This window comes from Mytilus edulis, chromosome 12, assembly GCF_963676685.1.
Source record: "Mytilus edulis chromosome 12, xbMytEdul2.2, whole genome shotgun sequence".
In the NCBI taxonomy this organism is placed as follows: domain Eukaryota; kingdom Metazoa; phylum Mollusca; class Bivalvia; order Mytilida; family Mytilidae; genus Mytilus; species Mytilus edulis.
In genome coordinates, this window is record NC_092355.1 from 27,237,216 (window position 1) to 27,261,028 (window position 23,813).

The window sequence follows — 23,813 nt, forward strand, 5'->3', positions numbered from 1 at the left end:
TCAAAAGATTGTAGAACTGTGAAACCTTCACTAAATGGTTAGACTGCTTGAAAAAAAGTTCAAATGAAAAATAATAAATTCTTCATGGGTATATATTATAAACAAAAACACAATAGCGAAAAGCAATATCCCAGTCGTAGCAACACTTCACTTTATCTTGATTGTGACAAGACTGATTGCGCTATCACAATTTGGTTTGCCTTTTTCACGAGTCATGATCAACAGGGAACAGGATATATGCTTACTTTGTAGGAGTCTTAAGATCATCACCAGTTTTGATGGTGTTCGTGTTGTCAAATTCTTTGTTTAATGTTATGCAATGTTAATAAACCGTTGTTAGTCTCTACGTCGTTTTTCCGTTTGATCGTTGTATTGTCGTATTGTTACTTCAGATTTTTCATTGTCTCTTTTGTTATGTTCTATGTTTTTTCAATCAAGGTCTGAAAGTAAGCGAAAATGTAAAAATTACGTTACTGTCTTCAAATACATTTAAAAATTAGTTCCGGATTTAGCCTGAAAACGAACAGAAGTAAGATATTTTGTACAAATTTTGATCCACTGTACAAATGAATAAACCAGTAAGATGTGAAAAACAACGTAATACTATGTTTGTTAATAATCATTTTTTTAATCTATATGATTATAATGCGAATACTATTCATTGCTCTACAGTACAGTATCTTACTCCTTACTATGCTCAGTAGAGTATATCATGGATATGTTTTAGGTAATTTCACAAATGAGAACTTTTCCAGTACCATAAAATGTCAACAAAAATTTATTACTGTTTGGTTGAAATCGAAGTACCCAGGGATTATCTGATATAGTCGGGTCTATTTGAGATGTAGGAATGATTCTTATAAGTTGACCGGTAGATGACAGCTGATGAATATTTTTATATGAATAACCAGTGACGTAAATGTTCATGTCATAGTCCATGTCCTGGCTGTAAGAATAACCTAATTGGCTATTACTATATTCAAATCCTCTGCCTTTTGACGATTTGAAGCAAACGGAATTGCAGCCATTCATATATATGTATTCGTCTTTCTCGTAACAAGCGACAAATCGTGTGTCTACCCCCGATTTAAAAACTTTCATTTGTTGACAAGTTTCAGAATTCATCCAGGTTATAGTCCTACCATTAGCCGTTATAAACTCTCCATCTAGATAACATAGGCCCCAAACAGGGGCGTCAATATCAAACGTACGAATTAAGCTAAATGGATCAAGGTTCAGTGTAAACACTTTGCGTGAATCCGAAGCAACGGCTATTTTTTTATCACTCATTCTTGCAACGTCGGTTGGTTGACTTTCAATTTTAAATTCCTCTTTCGTTAATCCATTTAGATCGCAGCGCAGTATTCTGCAATTCACTCTGTCTGTCAGAATGATATTATCATCGATAAAAACTCCGCTTAACATTCGTTGAACACCTTTGTTTACATCAACGTTAATGGTTGCTAGAACTTTAACACAACCTGAATGGAAATTAACTTTCTTTAAACCAGTTTCTAGGTGTACTGATCTTTCTGTAACCTTTAAACTACCGAGACAGTTTAACGTTATGACTTCTTGTTTGAATGATACCGACACGTCCTTTATTTCACGTTCTACCTTTGATATATCGTTCTCAATCTGAGGTACTCTACTTGAAATTTCGTCCATTTTTATCAGGACTTGGAGGTCGGAACCTTGCAGAGTGCATGCTTCAAAGATCTTTTTCCAGTTATCAACAGTGCTTTTCAGGCTTGACATTGCAGTAGCTTCATCGAACATTTTTAGAGATATCTTTTTCTTCGTATCATGCGTTTCGTTCTGCAACTGAAGTTCAAGTTCATTTAAACGTCTGATAATATTATCCTTTTGGGATTTGATATCAGTCAGGGCAACTTCAATACCTTCATCAAAAGTTGTAATGTTGTCTTTATGGTTTATAATACCTTTCCCTAATTTGTCACTGGTTTCTGTTAATTTCACCATGAGTTCTCGTGCTTTTGTTGATTGTTTAACACCAGAAGTTGCTTTGTCTACGGTGACAACCTGTTCACATTTTCTATGATGAACAGTGGCACAAACCGTGCAACATGGTTTCGAGTGATCCTTGCAAAATATTTCAATATTCTTTTCCGGATGTTCGTCACAACTCACTAGCCCGAAATTTGTAGATGAAGCCGTGAATTCGTCTATCTTTTGAATTGACATTATTTTGTGATTTCTTGATATTTTATATAACTTATGATTAGCTTCGCAGGGTTCGCAATATGTTTCTTCGCATACAGTGCAAAACGATACAGCCAATTGTGAAACGTTTTTCTGTTCACATGTATCGCAAAGCTTTTCCGATTTCTGTATCGCTTTTCTATCAATCATTGAGACTATAAAATGATTACCTGGTAATTGTCTAGCCCATGTTTCTGGTTTACCTTGACTTTCATTGATCGGGACTAGATTTCGACAGACGGGACATTTGAATCCAACGGATTTTTCTTCTTTAACAATTGACAGAATATAAGTATTAATACACAACTCACAAAACGTGTGCAGACACGGCAGATACTTAGGATTTCTAAAAGTTTCTAGGCATATTGAGCAAGTCAATAAATCATCATAATCTTTTTCCACTTTGGCTTTCTGTGCGACTTGTAATGACGCCATTTTCTTTGTATATATCTCTTACTACCTGGTTAACATAAACTACCTGGTTTAAAGTTCATTGTTTTTCACTGTTAGTCACATGATATTTAGATTTAAAAGTAGTGTTGACTACACTTAAAGTTTATCATTAAAACGCCAAGTAATCCCACGTGATGTATCTGTGAGAAACTAATCTAACTTCAATTTGTATTTTATCCATGTTATCTTCTTCAAAGATCTTCAAATAAAAATCTAATTGAACAAAACAAATACTAGCAAACCACAATGAAGAAAGAAGATTTAATTAACAATGATGTATAAGCTACAGAACAACTTTGTCAAAGTTGATACATCCAGTAAGCTAATATCGATTGATCGAAAGCCCTTCCAAAAAATAACAACGAAAAGGCACTAAGAATACCATCATGTAAAACAACTGTACGGAAGGAGTCCTTCATCCTAGAACAATCAGAGAGTGGAACACCTTGCCAAACTCTACTGTCTGCGCCCCGAGTCCTGAATCTTTCAAGGCTCAGCTTCGTCATTAGATTTAAATGATATGTATGTTTTAATTGCACCTTAAATTGCACCCATTCTAAATTATTAAGAAGAATTCGAAAAAAGGTTAATTATATTGTTAACATGGTTAACTTTTCATATAATTTAAATTTCCAACGAACATAAAGTGCAATATACAAAAAATGTCAATTTTGAGAATAAGATGAAATAATCCAGTCTTCCTACTTACACATGTTACAATGGTTACAGGAGTATCGTAAATTTCAAGTTGAATGAAATGTAAGCACTGATACATCTCCAGAAATTATACTGAGAAAATGTTGACTCGTTTTAATACAACGATGCATGTGGTATAATTTCATATAGTAATTTAAAACATTATTCGATAAATTACCATTTTGTGTGTTTGAAAAATTGTTGTAAATTATAGTCTCTTTATTTAAATAAAAGATGGTAATATGTCTCTTTGGCAATCATACCACATCTTCTTTTTTTTATATATAATAGCATCAAAACCTACTAGAATGGAAATACTTATCTCTTATAAATTGCTGATTACAGGCAAAATAATATTGGGGGATACCATGTCATAAAAATAAGAATTATATTGTTCAGACGAAAAGAGCCAAAGATATATAAATACAGTTAATGATTATTAAAGGGGCACTAGCTGTCAAATTCATGTTCACCGATTTAATTCAAAAGTTCATATTTTATTTATAACAATATAAAATATTTATCCAAACTATTAAAAGTCTAAAATAAATAATAAACAGGGCACGAGCAGGAGAATAGTAGCTTCGTTTCGTGTGTATTTTAGTCCAAACGCCATCTATAGTGTTATAATTAATTATCGAAATGACCTTTAAAATCATGCCCTGACCATATAAGCGATGTAAACATAAATATAGATATAAATAGATTAAGCAAACTGGTGCTGATAGATTATTCTATATCTATTTAATTTCATTTTATAGATGAAAAATAAAATGCTTAATATCGTTTTTACCTGTAAAAGAATGATTTTTTATGGATCAGATCAGTCAATCAAATCTTTGTTTCACTTTCAATGTTTACATTCTTTTCCTTTAAATAACTTTACACATACAATTCACGTGTTATCCATCTCAAGCTAAGAGGTAATATTGAAGTTCACATGAATACGGATTCAATGAGGACGAATTATTCACTTGCAAGTGAATAATTAAAAATAAATGATTTTTAGCTTATTTTGACAATGATTGAACCATACTGGCTTCTCAAACATTTTGTCAAAGCTAATTATTATTTCACTATATGCATTTCATTATTGATTGAGCAAATAAAAAAAGATATTAGATTTTTTTATATATCTCGTAGCTAGTGCCCCTTTATTTAAAATTTATAACATTGCACTTTTTTAAACTGATATTGATGTCGTCAGTTTAAAAGTACTAGCATAATGCAATCTGCCAAAAACTAAGTCAATTTAACAGTACATTTGTAAAACAGGATGATTTTTTAAGTTTAAACATTTTTATCTTGATCCAAGGTTTCAAGTTAAATTCTATGTATGTTAGTTTTACATGATGATTGATTGATTGATTGCTGCCCGGGTTGCTTACAGATGTACTTAGTTTTTGCATTTGTGCCAAATGTTCGGGACTCCTTGGTGTTTTCCATACAATACAACGTAAAATACTTTGCCCTATAACATGTATAACACTCATTTATTTTTTCATACAAGATTTAATAGCTCATAATAGGTCATTTACCAAAATTATAGCAAATTGTTGATTTTCTTTCTTTTGATTTGAGACCCAAATAATATCAATGCAAATATAAGGTAAAAGTCTGAGTCATCCTTTTTGCCATATTTTAAATATCAAATATCTCGAAAAGGAGCTCCATGACCTATCAATTATTTTAGCTTATTTTGATTGTTAACCGATGCTCTTACAGCTTATAGTGTCAATTTTTGATTCTTGATTTATTTAATTTCACCCAAGTACATTCTTAAGGTGGTATAGGAGTCTAAAATAAAAATGATAGAATTTGTTCATACTTTGCCAAAATGTAGTATCTATTGATACATGTTAAAAAATATCATAAAAATGATAGGTCACCGTGCATTTTTTCAAGCTATGGGTCGTGACAAAATGACACATTTTGTATGGATTATACAGGAAAAAACACCATTTTGTGAATAGAAACTAAACCAAATGATAGAATTGTAAAATAAATTAGGAAAATATAGCTTTCAAACAATGCTTTGATAATATCAAAAGAAAAGATAGGGTCACCGTGCGTTTTTTCCGGCTAAAATACAAAGTAGGAAAATTCCATGAACAATCCAACAGAAAATGCACTGTTTTAGAGTTACCTCCCCTTAAAATGACAATTTCAAAAGATTTAAAAACAACCAAAAATAATCTACACTTGTACATATATTTATATTTATAAGTTATATCCTTATCAATTGGATCTTTTAAATGTAAAAACACATGAAATATCTGCATTCTTGCATCAAATTTTGCTAATTTGATAGAAAATATGGACCTTAGATTCTCTGTTTTTTACAATCCAAGATGGCGAAAGACACCCATACCACCTTAACATGATTACATGATGGAAAGTTTAGTCCATTTATTAGTAAAATATGGTTACATGAAAAAATTCCTGCCGATATTTGAAATAATTTGCATATTAGGCATGTTTTACCAAATTTTTCTAAATATACGAGTTGTCAACGTGGTAACAAATGGTAGTGTTCTTATTACAGGTATGATAACCATGATTGCTTGTTGGTAGAATCATTTGATTTATGAATTTAAAAAAAAAATCAATCACGGTTACCACGGAACGTTTTGTCTCACCTTAAATTGTTGGTATCACATATATCAGTGTAAAAAACACTAGTTATTAGACAAATGACAATAAATAGTGAAAAAATTACTAAAACCAGAGTGAATTGATGAGAAAAATACTGTTGTTTTAAAATCGTTGCTTCATGAATTCTGTTATCACAATATACTAAAGTTTCCTTAAATTCTAGGTTGGTTAAACAAATAATGTTGTCTAAAAATTGTAAACCTTGACTCAATTTTTTTTTATCATCTAATCGGTAAAAAATGAAAAAGTCATAGGAATAGTTCCCTACTGCTGATATAATCTTGTATCTAACATGTCTAATAAACAGCTTCTTTTCAATTTCAGAAGAGTTTCGACCATAGTGCAAATGTTAGTACATACTAGTTTCATCTCTTTTGGTGTTTTTTTTAACTTGATTAACTATCCCTAAAATTGGTTTTGTTTCGTTGGAAAAGGGTAAAATCACAAAAAAAAACTGAACTCCGAGGAAAATTCAACTAGAGGCTCCCAAGAGCCTGTATCGCTCACCTGACTCTACTTTTTTTGAAATAATACAAAAAAGATAAAATTTGGCTACAAAGTAAAAACACTTAGCCAGCACCTGATTAGGAAAGGAGCATTCATGCTATGTTTGGTTTTATTCAATTCAGTGGTTCTCTAGTACAAGACTTATGTATGAATTTCCCGTAGGGTCCTATGTTAAACTAAGCCCCTCGCTGGTGGCCATCTTGGGTGATGGATCGGCTACAAAGTAACAACACTTGGGCAGCACTTCATAAGGAGCATTCATGCTATGTTTGGTTTCATTCAATTCAGTGGTTCTCTCATAGAAGTCATTTGTATGCATTTCCCGTAGGGTCCTATGTTAAACCAAGTCACCCCACTGGCGGTCATCTTGGATGTTGGGTCGGCGACAAAATAACAACACTTGGTCAGCACCTCACAAGGAACATTCATACTATTTTTGGTTTCATTCCATTCAGTGGTTCTCTAAAAGAAGTCATTTGTATGCATTTCCAATAGGGTCCTATGTTAAACTAAGTCCCCCACTGGCGGCCATCTTGGATGATGGATTAGTTACAAAGTAACAACACTTGGTCAACAACTCATAAGGAACATGCATGCCATGTTTGGTTTCATTCCATTCAGTGGTTTTCTAAAAGAAGTTAGTTGTATGCATTTCCCATAGGGTCCTATGTTAAACTAAGTCCCCCGCTGGCGGCCATTTTGGATGATGGATCAGCTACAAAGTAACAACACTTGGTCAGCACCTCATAAGGAACAATCATACTATGTTTGGTTTCATTCCATTTAGTGGTTCTCTAAAAGAAGTCATTTATATGCCTTTCCCATAGGGCCGTGTTAAACGAAGTCCCCCACTGGTGGCCATCTTGGATGATGGATCGACTACAAAGTAACAACTCTTGTTCAGCACCTCATAAGGAACATTCATGCCATGTTTGGTTTCATTCCATTCAGTGGTTCTCTAGAATAAGTTCAAAATATAAAAAGTTTACGCCGACGACAGACGACGGACGCCAAGTGATGACAAAAGCTCACTTGGCTCTTTGGGCCAGGTGAGCTAAAAATGAAAGTCCCTAATCAAATGGCAAAATCAAAAGCTCAAACACATCAAACAAATGGATGACAACTGTCATATTCCTGACTTGGTACAGGCATGAAATGGTAGTCTCAAAGGGTATTATTGTCGAGCCTTCGACTTTTGTCGAAAAAGCGAGACATAGTGATCCTACATTCCGTCATCGTCCACAAATATTCACTCTGTGGTTAAAGTTTTTGAAATTTTAATAACTTTCTTCAACTAACCTGGTTTTCTACCAAACTTGGACAGAAGCTTGTTTATGATCATAAGATAGTATCCAGAAGTAAATTTTGTAAAAAAATTATCTGTTTTGTCCATATTTTACTTATAAAATAACTTTCTTGAACCATCCTGGATTTGTACCAAACTTGGACAGAAGCTTGTTTATGATCAAAAGCTAGTATCTAGAAGTAAATTTTGTTTTTTTCTGTATTTTACTTATAAATGGACTTAAGTTTGTCTTCCAGTTATCATTACATGTACAGTCTGCATTTAAAGTTTTTAAAACATTTATTAGATTCATAAACTATCCAGAAGCTTCTTACAATCAAAAGATAGTATTGAGAGGAAATTTTTTTATTAAATTTGTTGTTTTTGTTGAGTGGAGAAAGTTTGGAGTGCCTAGGGAGAATAACTGACCTTCGACAGGAAAAGTGGAGAAAGTTTGGAGTGCCTATGGAGAATAACTGACCTTCGACAGGAAAAGTGGGGAAAGTTTGGAGTGCCTATGGAGAATAACTGACCTTCGACAGGAAAAGTGGAGAAAGTTTGGAGTGCCTAGGGAGAATAACTGACCTTCGACAGGAAAAGTGGAGAAAGTTTGGAGTGCCTAGGGAGAATAACTGACCTTCGACAGGAAAAGTGGGGAAAGTTTGGAGTGCCTATGGAGAATAACTGACCTTTGACAGGAAAAGTGGGGAAAGTTTGGAGTGCCTATGGAAAATTACTGACCTTCGACAGGAAAAGTGAAGAAAGTTTGGAGTGCCTAGGGAGAATAACTGACCTTCGACAGGAAAAGTGGAGAAAGTTTGGAGTGCCTAGGGAGAATAACTGACCTTCGACAGGAAAAGTGGAGAAAGTTTGGAGTGCCTAGGGAGAATAACTAACCTTCGACAGGAAAACTGACAATCCACTTCAAATAAGATTTGAGTCAAACACACCTTATTTACAAAAGGCTCATAACAACTAATGTTTTTCCTAAAACCATTCACCATGCTACATTTGTGTAAAATATATAAACGCAAAATGACAAATATGTGAAATGGAGTGAAAAAAGAAAAAATCACAAAAATATTGAATTTCGAGGAAAATTCAAAACAGAAAGACCCTAATCAAATGGCAAAATTAAAAGTTCAAACTAATGGATATGAGTATAAAGATTTTTCAAAGCAATTTTGTAAGAATAACCATAAGGGAGATGAAGTAATACAAAAACAAAGTGAACAAATTGATTTTTTATTCAATAATGGAGAATAATAATACTAAATGTTGTACTTTAAAAATAGACAAAAAACAATGTAAAAGTTTAACAATTTTTCCAAAGTAATGTAAAATTTTAACAAAAACACCATACAAAGATAACGCAAAACACAATAAATATCACATTTTGAACCAGCGTATCTAAATGGATTCAACAAATATGGTTTTAAAAAAATAGTAACTTAAGTCTTATTGGTCTAATTTGTTTTTAAGTATTGATATTTTAATTTCTTATATAAAACACTATAAAATGTTTTAACTTGCTTTTGGTAATAAAAAACAGTAACAGGAGCCTTAATTCCAAGTTAAAATTTAAAGCTTTTTTTGTTTATACAAAAGTTGCTGAAAAACTGTTGTCTTAAGTCTTGTTTTGAAAAAGTGATGGTTGTATGTAATTTTCAATTTATAAAAAGTGGGACACAAGAAAAGGTTGATTTATGTGTGTATGCTAGGTGATAAAATTTATTGCAAACCTGAAATAATAGAAATGATTTGTGTTTCTCCATATAATCATATTTGATAACTGTGATTTTTTTTTGTGGGTCCAATTTTTGTGAATTAAAGTGAAAACTTGAATGTACATGGATACATTTAATTTCCTGGTTGCCTTTATAAAATATGTCATTCCCTGAATACTTTATTTTGTAGTTCACTTGTACGCACAAAAATTGATATCCAACAATTAATACTGAATCCACAATAACTATTTTATTGGTTTAAAAAAAACCATTGACCAACCATTCAGCCATTTTGGTTTAAATATACAATGAACAATTAGTTAGTTCTTCCATTTAATGATTTAAAAAAGATAAAACAAACATGAACATGTCATAAAAAATTTGTAAAATTGATACTTCATTAACTATAATTATAAATAACATTTTATACATATCATAAAACAATACAAAAACTGTTATATAAATCACATTAATTTGTATAACAAATGTAAAGCAATGGTATAAAATCTCTTATAAACAATAAGTATATAATAACAATCAATATTGCACTTTATTGACTTCAGTGATAAAAAACAATAAATTATAACAAATTAAGCACCAATATCATATTTGACGAGCACCATTTTCCTTCAAAATAAGGACAAATACTGTTAGCACCAGAAAGAAAAAATAAACTGTACAAGAGTACTTTCTTTCAAGATTCAATAAAGTTTATTGGAAAAAATATGTTGATATTAAAAGTAATCGAATTCTTACAAAATAGGCCAAGCACTTGAACATGTATCAATCATCAATTTAAAGATATGAAGAATTCAAGCAAACTTTTTTTTTAAATTGAATAGCAAAGATTTTATTTTTTCTATTTTTTTTCTTAATAATAAATAAACAGATTTTACAGAACTTTGGCTCATTACATTATAGATAAATTACAAATCCAAGTGAAATGAGCAGTTTAGGTAGATTTTTTGGAGTTCACAAAACATTTTCTAAATTGGGTATTAATTTGAAAAAAATCTAAAAGACTCCTCAAAAGTTGTATAAATCAATATAAAAAATAATATTATATTTTAATAATTGAATTAAGTTATACATCCATTACACTTTAAGAATATCTCTCCTGGTATCTTTGCTGTCATATACATTGTATGGGACCTTCCTTAGTTGTAACCAATCTTGTAAGTTTCTTAGGTCATGGAGCATTATTCTTTCCAGGACAAACTACAAATAGTAAATAAAGAATTAATATTCTAATGCAACATTGTTTGTACTGTTCATTTTGATTGGATAACATCACCAATTATCATGACATCAATTCACAATTGATGTTATGAAAACAAGTGTAAACCCAGACAACAAATGACAGATTTTAAATGTATGATTTGACATTATTTTCTGTCAGTTTCATTAAAATGGAGATAAAAATATTGTATTTCAAGTAGTCTGCTAACATGTCCCAAACAAACTTAATTTGCGACCATCAAATCACAAATTGATGCTCTGCCAAAGCTTAAAAATACAATAGTCATGTCTTAATTGAATACACTGAAGAATAAGATGTTCAATTTTGGACTAATACTTTATAATTTAAACTTCATCATGTTTTACTCTGAACCATTTCTACTATAAGACCAAGACTGAAAAATATTGAGTACTTACAAAACTGTTGTTACGTAACCTTGTAACATGTTAATAAGCCTTTATTTAGTTAATGGACTGAATGAGCATCTTAAACCCTAATTTCTTACAATATAAAAAAGAATATGTGGTATGATTGCCAATGAGACAACTATCCACAAAAGACAAAAATGACACAGACATTAACAACTATAGGTCACCGTACGGCCTTCAACAATGAGCAAAGCCCATACCGCAAAGTTTTTACAACTTATATTGGGTTTAATTAAGAACTTTGACAGATAAGGATATCTTACTCAAAATAACACTTTATAAATGTGGTGCTTTCAAAATTGTTCATTTCCTTTACATTCATCACAAATACTCACACCCCAAAATATGAAAGCCAAAGATATATGAAGCCCTGAATCTGTGAGGAACTATAAATTGTTACATAACCCTTAATATCATGAATTAAATGCCAGCTAGTGTTTTTGTATTTATCAGGCAATTTTAAAGGAAGAAATCCACCAACCAAACCATCCTATTTTAAACGAAATTTGTTTTCATAATGAGTTAAAAATTGTGGAATTTTTGTTCCTGGGTTCATGGTCATTCTGGAAATTGTTGCAATGTTTTTATTATTGCGAAAAATGCGACAGGTTTATAATCGCAATAATTTAAACTGGAGTTTTTAATTTTTAATATGAATTTAACAGGATTTTATATTGCATTTTAATCTAAAATGACAAAGACGCAATAATAAATGCACGCAATAAATTTTGAATTTACAGTGATTCTAGAAAGGAGTAGGTCCGGTAAGGACTCATTTTGGCCTCAAATTTCAGTTTCATCTGACGAAAGATTTTGACCACTTTTTAAAGACTTAAGTGTCTATTTCACTTGATTTAATTAGTATAAGTGAAAGATTTTAACTGATTTAGTCATTAAAAACGATCCGATTCAAGCTCAAATATGAAAAATCTCTCAAATATGCCAAAAAACGTCACTTTTCAGATGGTTTTTGTCAAAAATGAAAGTGGCCGCATCCGTGTTCATCCACAACCTTTATATATGTTATGTATTATCATAAAATACAACTTGCATTTCAATATTATGGATGAACAGGAATGCGGCCACTTTCGTTTTACAAGGAAACCGTCTAAAATTTAACTAAAATGATAGAATTTTGAAGATTTCAGTAATTTAGCTTGACTTAATGCTGCTACAACCCGATATATGTGCAATGTATTGTCAAAAACAGCCCATATTTATGTAGCAGAAGCATTCAACTGTCCAATAAATATTAACTAAAAGTTTACATTTTAACAATTTTGTAAAACTGTTATATTTTGGGGCCAAAAAGGGGTCTTACTGGACCTACTCTTTTTGAGAATGAGAATGACAATTAACAGAGTAAGCTCCCCTTAACGGTGTCTTCAACATATGCCAACATTTGATAAAAACATATTCAACCTATGCCTACAAACGAAATACAAAAGGTGTTGTTATAACAAATATTAATTAATAAAAGGTAAAATACAGTCAGTATATTTTAGCATTAAATATTACTTTTCATAATTAGTTAAAAATTCAAAACAAAAATAAAGTAATTTGCAAAATTATGTTGTAGTAAAAATTGAAATATCAAAAAAATTCTAGAAGACAAAAATTGTAAAATAAAACCCTTGATACTAGAAAAATTTAGTTGAACTAAATATTATTATAAAAATTATAAAAAATAGACTAAATTTCTAAAATGTAACGCTTAAATATAACAATACTTGAGAAAATCAAAGCCTTAAAGGCTGTAAAAGCAATTGCTGTCATGTTAATGTTTGGGGACTTTTATTTTTCATCCACATATATATCATAATTAAACCTGGCATGAGTGTTGTCTAGTTAGAAGTAAGAAGGTTTTAACTTTATATAAATAAAAGACTTTAGCAGAAAGTCATTTTTAATATGTTTTATATTTCACAAGGAGACAACACGTTTACCAGGCTAAAGTTGGGGTCAAATATACATGTGCTGAAACATATAACTCAAAAAGAAATCATCATGGATTATCCCCTGGTAGTGTTTGTAACTGGGCAATAATTTCCTTTATTGATTTAATTTTAACAATTTTCATTATTAATTTATATTTAACCATTAACACAAATGATTAAGTTAAAACATTTCAACTTTCCAGACGCAAATGTTAAAAAACGGGAAAGAAATAAAATATCTTACAAGACATAAACTTAACATGTAAAGAATAGATCTAAATATATATTTCAGCTTAATAAAAATATTTTCATAATGGTACTTTGTCATCATTTTTAAAACTTTGTTCCAAACATTATTGCTCAGTTGATATACATGTATGTCCTTCTGATGCGGTACGAGCACAGGCACTTGTTTCTATCCAAAATAGTATTATATGGATAGTCGACCTTCCTATGGATAGAAACAAGTGCATGTGGGTACAAGATAACTATAATTCTCATGCAATCCCGAAAAGGGGGGGTCATCACAGACAAACATGACATTAAATCGTTATCACTGAACTAGTATATGTATTGTTTAGGGCCAGTGTAAGGACGCCTCCGGGTGCGGGAATTTTACGCTGCATTGAAGACCTGTTGGTGACCTTCTGTTGTTGTATGTTTTTCTATGGTCGGGTTGTTGTCTCTTTGACACATTCCCCATTTCCATTCTCAATTTTATTATACGAACAAGAACAAACAGCTCTACATGGCTTTGACATTTATCAATTTTCAGGAAACATTGCGAAAAATGTTCTTCAATATTTCGAAAACATGTGAAATAAAATTGCTAACACGGTGGACCTTCGAGTGACAACAAACGTAGTAGACTTGTTCACTGAAAAGACGAGGATAATGGTTTCATCTGACATTTGTTATGCATACCAAGTTTTGATCATGATATTTAAAAAGACGTACTTTTTTTCAATCTATGTAACTAGAAAATTCCAAATTGAAATATCTCTTCATCTGGATCGACTTGGCATCTACTACGTTTGGACGGGTCCATTTCATTAGTAAGGTGATCGATAAATATTACGGAGTTTTGACAGAAAAGGAAAACGAACTTATTGTTTATATGTGTTTTCAACAAGGGTTTCGTTCCGCTAAATTATTTGCGCAAACAAAGTTTGTCTATTTTTAGATTACAGGTAATCATTTGACACTACGCATTAACCTGTGTAGTGATTTTGATTTTACGATAAATGTATGAATGAACGATAATTTTATGAATGAACAAGAGCACCTGACCTCTTAAAGAAACACAAATTAAACATATAAAACCGTATTTAATAGGAGATATTTCAGTTAAATTTTCAATACTAAATCAACAACTGAAATGAATCCATATTTTGTTGAAACATCGTACGGACGGAGGAAAACGGAATCGCATTTATAAAAATGTACTTTTTTTCACTCGGACTTCTATGTTATTTGATAGTCAAACGGTTGACCCTTTAAATACAAAAATACATCTACAAGAACATATTCTGAAACTTCTTAAATCCACTAACGTTTTTTTAAAGTTTCAAGCTATGTATTGCAGTAGAAAACATACATAGGTGTTAAAGAATGGCAGACCAGGAGCCTGTTTAACAAAATACTATGGCTTGATATGGGCGGAGTCTCTGATCTGGGTCACAAGATGGCCATACGCGATAGCATAAAAGCAATTGCTTTAAAAAGAGAAAAAAGCTATTTCATTTGTGCAAATTTTAAATTTTTGTTCATTATTTTGTTGTATTTAATATGAAGCATACTTCAACAAGCAACAAAATATACAAATATAACATACTTCAACAGATTTTTTTTAAAATCAAAGTAATTTTAGAATATAAAATTTAAAATAAATTAAAAAAATAGTGATTTTTTGGTTCAACTTTCCAGTGGGACAATGCACCATTTATTTACTTTGTTTTAGTTTTAAAAAATGCAAGTTCCCTGTGTTTTTTTTTTATTAATTATATTGAGTTGTGAGATTTATGGTTACATTTTGTGTCTCTAATTTGAAACTCCATCATCCAAATTGATAATAAGATAATATCATATAAGATAATTTGCAAAATTAATATATAAAATGAGTAATTTTTATAAACAAACTCTCGTGGAGTCATTACTTTGTGACAAACATTAAAAGATGTCCAAATTAAGGACCACTTTGTAAAACCCACTTAAGACTAGAATATGCTGTTAAAACATCCTAAGACATGTCTTACTCCTGAGATAGTTTTGCGAAACTGATACTAGAGACTCAAGGATTAAGTTGAACATGACACCAGTTGATTGTGCAGATGTAGCATTATATCTTATAGTGTGACTATTGAGACAATCACATTAGTGAAATTCATCTTATTCTCTGTATGTGTTGGAATTAATAGTGAACATTTAAAATAGATATTTTACATGAGTCAGTCTTTATGAAATTAACAAACTAATTCCTTTGTGAAATAGAGATCCTCAACACACCCAATTACCTACATTTTCACTAATACTTGTATAAAAAATGTATATTGAGTATTCTTTAACGCTACGTTTAAACTGGTTGTAGATTGATTAGCCCCTAATTAATTTTTGTTTTTATAACACTTAATCTGTAAAAAATTATTCAACCTATGCCAACATTTTTTCACACAATTTTATACCTAAATTTCAAAATGTTGGCATAGGTTGAATGAACCGTAAAAAGTTTAACATTTTTAAGTATCTCATACATACCTTTATTGCTGTTTGAAAAGCTACTGTACAAATCTCATGGGTAGGCATTGACATCACAATTAAACAAAGTTTTGCCTGAAATTAGTTTAACAGCTGATTTGCAATAAAAGAAAAATAATTACAATTTTGCCTGAAAAATAATTCTCACAGTATTTATTTTGAATTTCAGGCTATGGTCATCAAGAACTATGTTATTTAATTTCTTTCAGGTTTAACATTGTTATGGAAGATGTTTTGGAAGATGTTTTAAAATTTTTTCATTTTTTTTTTAGCTCAGACAATAGGTCATTATATAGATTTTGACAAATTGTAATAAATTTGCAAATTGAAGTAATGTTTTAAAACTAAAGTTTTAACTTCATCAGGTGACCATTTATTTTTGTTTTGTTTTTGTTGTTGCTAGTTATGCTTTGACACTCTCAATGATTTTGCCCCTATCCCACAATATTCCTAATTTTACAATTCATTAATAGTTGCTCCCCTTTTATATTCATTTAATTTACCTTTCCTAAGTGAATGGATTTTCCATCCATCATAGAATGGCGTCCCATCTTGTGGAATATATCTTCTACATCATTACCAGAACCACACACTTTAATGGCTTTCTCTTTTAGTTCAGAATACCTTAGAAAATAAACAGAATTATTCCAATGAAATTAATTGTTTGCCATTTGAATTGATTGAAATCTGTAAATTCAGAAATTATTGCGAGGTTTTTATTATTGTGAAAAATGGACAGATTTGTAATATTTTAAATGAATTAAACAGGACTTTTCTCAAAATCATAAAAATTAAACTGCATTTAAGTCTAAAATAATAAAATGAAATAATAAATGCATGCAATAATTTTTGAATTTACAATAACATTTTGTAATTGATTCTATACTATGATGATATTCAAATCTATTTGTTGTTTTAAGGAATGAAACAATGATGATTTTTTTTTAGTTTTCTGGCCCATAATAAAAATGCAAATATCATTAACCTAAAATCCCAGGCTTAAAAACATGAAATCCTGAGGTCCGGAAATTTAAATAAATTAAAATCCCGAAATTTCAAAAAAGAATTCCCGGATCCTGATAAAGGTCCTATCCCTCCTCACAAATCATTCAATCTATTTTTAAAACATGACAAACAAGAATTTTTATGGTTTAGGGGTTGGGATCTTCACAAGTTTGACAAGGTATCAAAACATCAGGATGGGGTGAACCCTTGGGACTGACCCTATATATCATTCAAATCTTGGTGTCCTTGTTGGATAGTTGTCTCATGGGCAATCATATGATATCTCATATTTACTAAGAGAAGATAAAAACATCTACTATATTTATTTAACCACAATCACAACTTATTTTGTTTTGACCCACGACTTTGAAACTAGCAAAACGAGTGTATTTTGTCTTACAGCATTAAATAAAAGGTGAAATATTGTATTGCAACATTTACAAATATGAATCTCAATTTATACTTACCATAGCGATGGCTTTATAAGTTCTCCTATATCTACATTATCATTAACATTATTTCTTGCATGAGCAAGCTCCTGTACGTGTTCGTCAAACACTGAACTCATGTCACCAAACAGTCCATACTTATACTTAAATATTAACAGTCGTTCCCTGCAATAGACATAAGGTACAGTTGAGTAAAAATTTCACAGGCTACAATTCACCATTTCAGAATCGAATGCATTGTGGGTGAAACGTACACCAATATATTTTGATTGGTTTAGGAACAATATAATGTAGCGTCCTTGGCCTAAAAACCATTGTTCGTACACCAAGATTTCAAAAGTAATCAATTTATCCATAGACCTTAAGTTTTCTGTAATGGCGAATTGTTTTAACCCTTAGACTGCTACGCGCGACTATTGTCGTTCCGATAAGACAGTCCGCTACTGCTACTCGCGACTATAGTCGTTTTCCGTACTCGTTTGTTTACACAGTTACCATGGAATGGGCGGAGTCAATATTCATGAGATTGCGGCAGTTTCGACTTGTATGGATTCTGATTGGCTTAAAATCTGCGTTCTTTCGAGTGTCTCTTGACTTTTAATCAGGTATAAGCGATAAACCGAAAGTGAAAATTTTTGATGAAAAAAGTGACAAAATGGCGGACATTGTTTGGAGAAATGGCCAACACGTTCAGAAGTATTTCAATGATAACGATTTAACAGCGGCGGACGATTAAAAGGATTTGGACGAGAACCGAAGATATAATAGACAGAAATGAAAGTATTCTATCAAAACTGCAAACAGAAGACTTTTAAAGCGAGAATTACGGGGATTCCCAGACATTGTTCAAAATGGATGACATGAAACAGGATTTGCGATGTTTATCATTTCGCCTTTCAAATGTGAATCAATATTGACTAACATCGATAGACCCGAACTTTAAGTTTGTCAAGATTATATATTGATGAAAGCTTTAAAAATGAACTTGTCGTGTAAATATATTTGTACATGGAAGTAAAAGTCGGCGCAGTGAAAGTTGGAGGAAAATACCGGAAAATATTTGCATCAAAAAGGCCGTTGGTCTGAGAAGAAACTTTTATTTTTTGATAATCACAATGGAACTTAGTTCTTAAAAGAGATTTTAAACTATATTGGTTCAATTCTGAAGTCATGGATACTTTTACATTGATGGATCGTTTAATAAAACATGAAAAAATAAGTTTACCTTTGTTTACCTATTTTCGCACCTGTACAGGTAAAACATGACCAGAGACTCGCACAAAAATAAAATAAATTAAAAATACAGAATCTAACAATACTTTTTTATATAACTTTTATTGATGAATATTCAATATTTACAAAGATACAGCAATTGTAAGTGAACATGTTTATTTCATCAGTGATTAAAATTTTACTCAGCATTACACAAAAGTACAATAGAAATCAATGCAGCAGTCTAAGGGTTAAGGATTCAGGACTCTAAAATGTCAAGTCTTCGAAAAAATATCATAAATGGTATAATTTTATGTTGGATCCATTTTTGTAAATTTTTTGATGATTCAGCATATATATATACTGTGTTAGACTTAATCATGTTTTGTTGTATGCAGAGAATCAGTACACTTAATTGTTATATTGTTGATATTTATAAATTTTCAGCAAATGCATTTTTTTCTAAAATTCTTGCTTTTCTTTAACATGTTTAAGGAAATATAACATAGTCCCAAAATCTCCCGCGCTCCACGTTTCTTCTTCTTCTTCAGATGCTTGCATTGGACAATAACTTAAAAATATTAATAGCTTAGTTTGTATTTTAAATTTTTTCTTCTAAATATCTAAAGAGAAACGAATATTTCAGAGCAAAATCTTAATGCAATTCAATTTCGGATAAAATGAATATTTCCAAGGGACATAACTCTATTAAAACCATCGCTTCGGACATAAGTTACCTATCAGGTTTATCTTGGGATAATTGTAATGACTTCATCATTGGTAATTCTCTTTACAAGCTGCTACATAATATTTCTGTCACTACTTAAGTTATGTCCCTAATGGCAGTATATGTTTTACTGACAATACAGTACATCATAGCTTTGAGCCAATTATTGTTGTTTTGCTATTTTAAAGTTATATTTCATTAGTACAAAGCCAAGACAAATTAGCATCATCTATCAACCTTAATATTCACTCAAGTTTAAATTTTTTTTAAGAGAACTTTATTTCTCATTTTGCCAATTCATAAAAGTGTATTAAATCATGAGTACGGTATTAGACATGAGCAGCTTCATATATCAATCAACCTTATGCAAGTGCAGGTATCCATGTATCTATAATACTAAAATGACGAGGTCCAATTTGTCAGCCGTCATCAGGTAAAAACGGCAAATTAAAGAATTCAACTTTATATATAGCTAATATAGGACATTGGTGTTGATTAAAAATTACACCACTCCAGACCCTTTTGCAGTCTACATAATTAAAATTGCCAATAATTAACAAGTTCCGGGTCGAATCCGATACCGATACCAATAGTATATTCACCTGTTACCTATTACCTTAACTGTACGTTCCGCATCTAACAGGCGCACCACCATACGGTGTATTTAGGATTTTGCTATATACACAGGTCATAACCACAGGGTTGACACTACTAAGTTCAACCATTGTCACATTGTTCCCTATTGTAGTATTTTAATCAGTATGACTTTCTAAGATGACAATACGAATACTAAAAATTTGGACTTAAATTAAGGCGTATAGGTACAGTTTTCAATCTGTTAGCCGGCATGACGCAAAACAGCGAATCAAAGATCAAATAACTAATATAGGACAATGCTGTTGATTAAGAAATACTTCATTCCAGGCACTTTTGTTTTCCAAATAATTAATATGACCAATAATTGATAAGTTCAAGGTCGACGGGTTCAACTTGAACAGAAAGCTTTTTTAAAGCAGAGAAAACTGTGCATCTTATAATCGGCATGACTTTATCAGATAATACGCATAGTTCTATACTTTAATTAAGTCACGGACCCGCGATATCACGGGTGTGTTCTAGTATGGATAATAGATATAGGAAGATGTGGTATGAGTGCCAATGACACAATTCTCCATCCAAGTAACAATTTATAAAAGTAAACCATTATAGGTCAAGGTATGGCCTTTGACACAGAGCCTTGGCTCACACTGAACAGCAAGCTATAAGGGCCCCAAAACTGACTAGTTTAAAACCATTCAAACACGGGAAAACCTACAGTCTAATCTATATAAAAAGGAGAAACACGTATGAACTACATAAACAGACGACAACTACTGTATATCAGGGGTTGAAGTCATAAAACTTTGCTCAGTGCTCGGAGCACAAAAATCGTGCTCGAAACATGAAATCCAGCATTTTGATTGGTTGATTTTCGAGTACGAGTACAAAAAACGGACTTGAAAGTTTTATGACCGCAAGGCCATATTCCTGACTTAGGACAGGTGCCAACATTTGACTTTTATTGATTTTTTGAACAGTCAAATACCAAATAAAAGATGAATTTTGGTCTGTTTTGTAAGGTTCTAACAACTAAATTTTCAAACACTTACCAACTTCCGTAGAGATATAAACCGAAATAAGTTAAAGCAGATTTCATTGAGTATGTAGCCAAAGGTAGTATCTTTGGTTAGCTTGCTTGTTAGCTGAACCTTGAATTCATTATCAGGTCAGGTATACTACCCTTCTTTCAAAATAGCCTAGTCCAACAGACAGATAGATTGGTTATCTGCCGGACTAGTCTACTCTTAAAGGAGGATAGTTTACCTGACCTAACAATGACTTCACGGTTCAGCTAACAAGCAAGCTAACCAACGATATTACCTTTGAATACACACTCAATGAAATCTGCTGTAACAGATGTATTTATATTCTTTTGTATAAGGTCTATTTCTGAATTGCAACCCCCATGTTGACCTTTTACCTTTCCAATTTCTGTACTTCAGCATCTGTTTCTTGTTTATGTTTATGTTTCATATTAATAAACTTGGTCCTCATATTGCAGACAATGTCTTCTGGTTCAATCTTTTCTTTTTTATCACTAGAATAAAATAATTATAGAATAACTAATCGAAGTATTCAAATATAGATAAATATTCAAGAGTGACCGAACAACACATTAATTTATGAATGCGCAAAGAGCACGAGTTAATTATCAGTTTCGGTCCGTCACGAGTTGAAAATGTTTCGATATTTGAAAAATTGATTAGTTATTCTTTTTATTGCATCAAGAATGAGCTAGCTATTAAATGAAAATAAATTAGAAAACGCAAGGGACTAAAATTTTAAAAAGGTATTCACATTTTGTTTTGATTTCAAAGTTATCTACAACAACTTTAGTTTGACATCAGAATCTTGGTGAAATTATTGAGTTTAATAAACATGTTAACTATTTGGGTTTTTTTTCACGGGAAACTCGCGGTAGTTCATTGCAATCAACATGATCAATGTTATATATGTCTGGATCACGTTTTAAAATTGTACAGATATTTCCAATGAGGAGACTCTTGTTTATGTTCTTGTCATCTCCTGTACTGATATATTTTTTTTACGGATATAATTTTCAGGCCCGTAGCCAGGAATTTCCAAAGGGGGGTTCGTTGGACTAACAAACTCGACTTAAACAGTCACAATTCGAACAGAACATTGACTTTAACAGAGCTTATTTGTTTTCAAGGGGGGGTTCGTCCGAATTAAGTGTTATTTAATTAATTATGCTCAAGAGTTGACAGTGTGTGAGTGCATTATCATCAATATATATATACTTAGAACAAAAGTTTAGAGACAAATATTTTGAATAACCTTAGTACTTCAAAACATAAAATACAAAACTTATTGTAACAAAAATATGAACCAAACATTATAATTATTCTTATCCAATACTTTATTACATTATTTATGTTCGAACTTCAAATTTAAGATTTCTAATAAATATATATGTTGCTTCAGGTGGTACCTAGCACTACAGGGGATGAGGGAGATACATTGTAACTCTGTTAAAATCAGCTATTACATATTAATCATGTTGTATTAATTGTTAAGGAAATATAAAGCCTCTCAATTATCAAAATAAGTGTTTGTCAAACTGCTATATATCCAACATGTTCAATGTTTTTTTCTGAGAAAGTGTGTGGTTCAAGTTTTTTCAAGTTTTTATTTTTTTGTCAAAGGGCAAAGAAAATATTTTGTCAAAATTTTATGAAAATTAAACGAATCAAATTTATTTTAATTAAGGAGTTTGGTACCACCCTAAATTTTACTTACTCAGTGTATCTGGCCAAATGATGTTTAAATGCATACCTTTTACTTTCTTCATACAGATCCACTTTTTCTGCAGCTATTCTTTGCCAGATGGGAGTTTTCTTAATAGCAGGTAGTTTTTTGTTTGGATCATTGTGTAGTAGTCGAGCTATATTTTCTATCTTTGCTGTACTGTCTTGTACCTCTGGTGATTTACCGTCAGTACTAGTTTTCGTTGGAGATCTAGAAGAACCACCAACATCGTTGGCTACACTTAATTTCCTAAAAATAGAAAAAAACAAGAATGTGTCCATAGTACACGGATACCCCACTTGCACTATCATCTTCTATGTTCAGTTGACCTTGAAAATGGGAAACAATCTCTAATTTGGCATAAAAATTATAAAGATCATATCATATGGAACATGTGTACTAAGTTTCAAGTTGATTGGACTTCAACTTCATCAAAAACTACCTTGACCAAAAACTTTAACCTGAAGCAGTACAGACGGACGGACGAAGGGACGCACAGATCAGAAAACATAATGCCCCTCTACTATCGTAGGTGGGGCATAATAAAAATAGAAAAAAACAAGAATGTGTCCCCAGTAAATGATGCCCCACTCGCACTATCATCTTCTATGTTCAGTGGAAACATTAAATTGGGGTAAAAACTCCAATTTTGCATTAAAATTATAAAGATCAAATCATATGGAACATGTGTACTAAGTTTCAAGTTGATTGGACTTCAACTTCATCAAAAATTACCTTGACCAAAAACATTAACCTGAACTAAGACAGACGGAAGAACAGGACCGAAAAAACATAATGCCCATAAATGGGTAATAAAAATATAGTCTATTATTAAACAGTTTTGTTTTATAAATCAAACCTGTTAACACCATAATAAGGTGGTGTTGTACAGGGATTGTAAAAACCTGACTACTTTTTTTCTTTTTTTTTAATTTATTTATTAATTTGAGTGCCTCCCATACCATGCATACCCCTCACCTAATGAATTCTGTAACAGTTTTTTCTAGAAAAAAGTTTTGTGAAATTCTACCGGGTAGACATTTTCTCCAAGGCTTTGCAGATTTACATAGCTAGAGATAAATTCATATGGTGCTATAATAGCAAGATTGCTGAAAGAGATTTCGACATATTGCTACACCTTCACTC

General features: G+C 31.4%; 2 protein-coding genes across 4 annotated transcripts in view; both read right to left on the minus strand.

Annotated features, from left to right (window-relative positions):
• Positions 1 to 608: 608 nt before the first annotated feature.
• On the minus strand, positions 609 to 2,687 carry LOC139498159 (uncharacterized). The gene has a single exon (XM_071286493.1). The coding sequence runs from the start codon at positions 2,656 to 2,658 to the stop codon at positions 724 to 726; it is 1,935 nt and encodes a 644-aa protein (XP_071142594.1). The 5' UTR covers positions 2,659 to 2,687; the 3' UTR covers positions 609 to 723.
• A 7,175-nt stretch (positions 2,688 to 9,862) lies between these two features.
• LOC139498162 (uncharacterized) overlaps positions 9,863 to 23,813 on the minus strand; it is a 37,493-nt gene continuing 23,542 nt past the window's right edge. For 2 of the 3 annotated variants that reach the window (XM_071286496.1, XM_071286495.1), the window contains exons 11-16: positions 22,695 to 22,916; positions 21,319 to 21,435; positions 17,378 to 17,524; positions 16,409 to 16,529; positions 15,906 to 15,980; positions 9,863 to 10,764 (exon numbers count right to left, since the gene is read on the minus strand). In XM_071286496.1, the coding sequence (XP_071142597.1) occupies positions 10,642 to 10,764; positions 15,906 to 15,980; positions 16,409 to 16,529; positions 17,378 to 17,524; positions 21,319 to 21,435; positions 22,695 to 22,916 (805 nt within the window). In that variant the 3' untranslated portion in view covers positions 9,863 to 10,641. The remainder of the gene's footprint in view (positions 10,765 to 15,905; positions 15,981 to 16,408; positions 16,530 to 17,377; positions 17,525 to 21,318; positions 21,436 to 22,694; positions 22,917 to 23,813) is intronic. The other variant, XM_071286497.1, reaches the window with a different exon arrangement.

Coding starts and splice junctions, on each gene's coding strand:
- LOC139498159 (XM_071286493.1), bottom strand. CDS start 2,658: ATGGCGTCATTACAAGTCGCACAGAAAGCCAAAGTGGAAAAAGATTAT.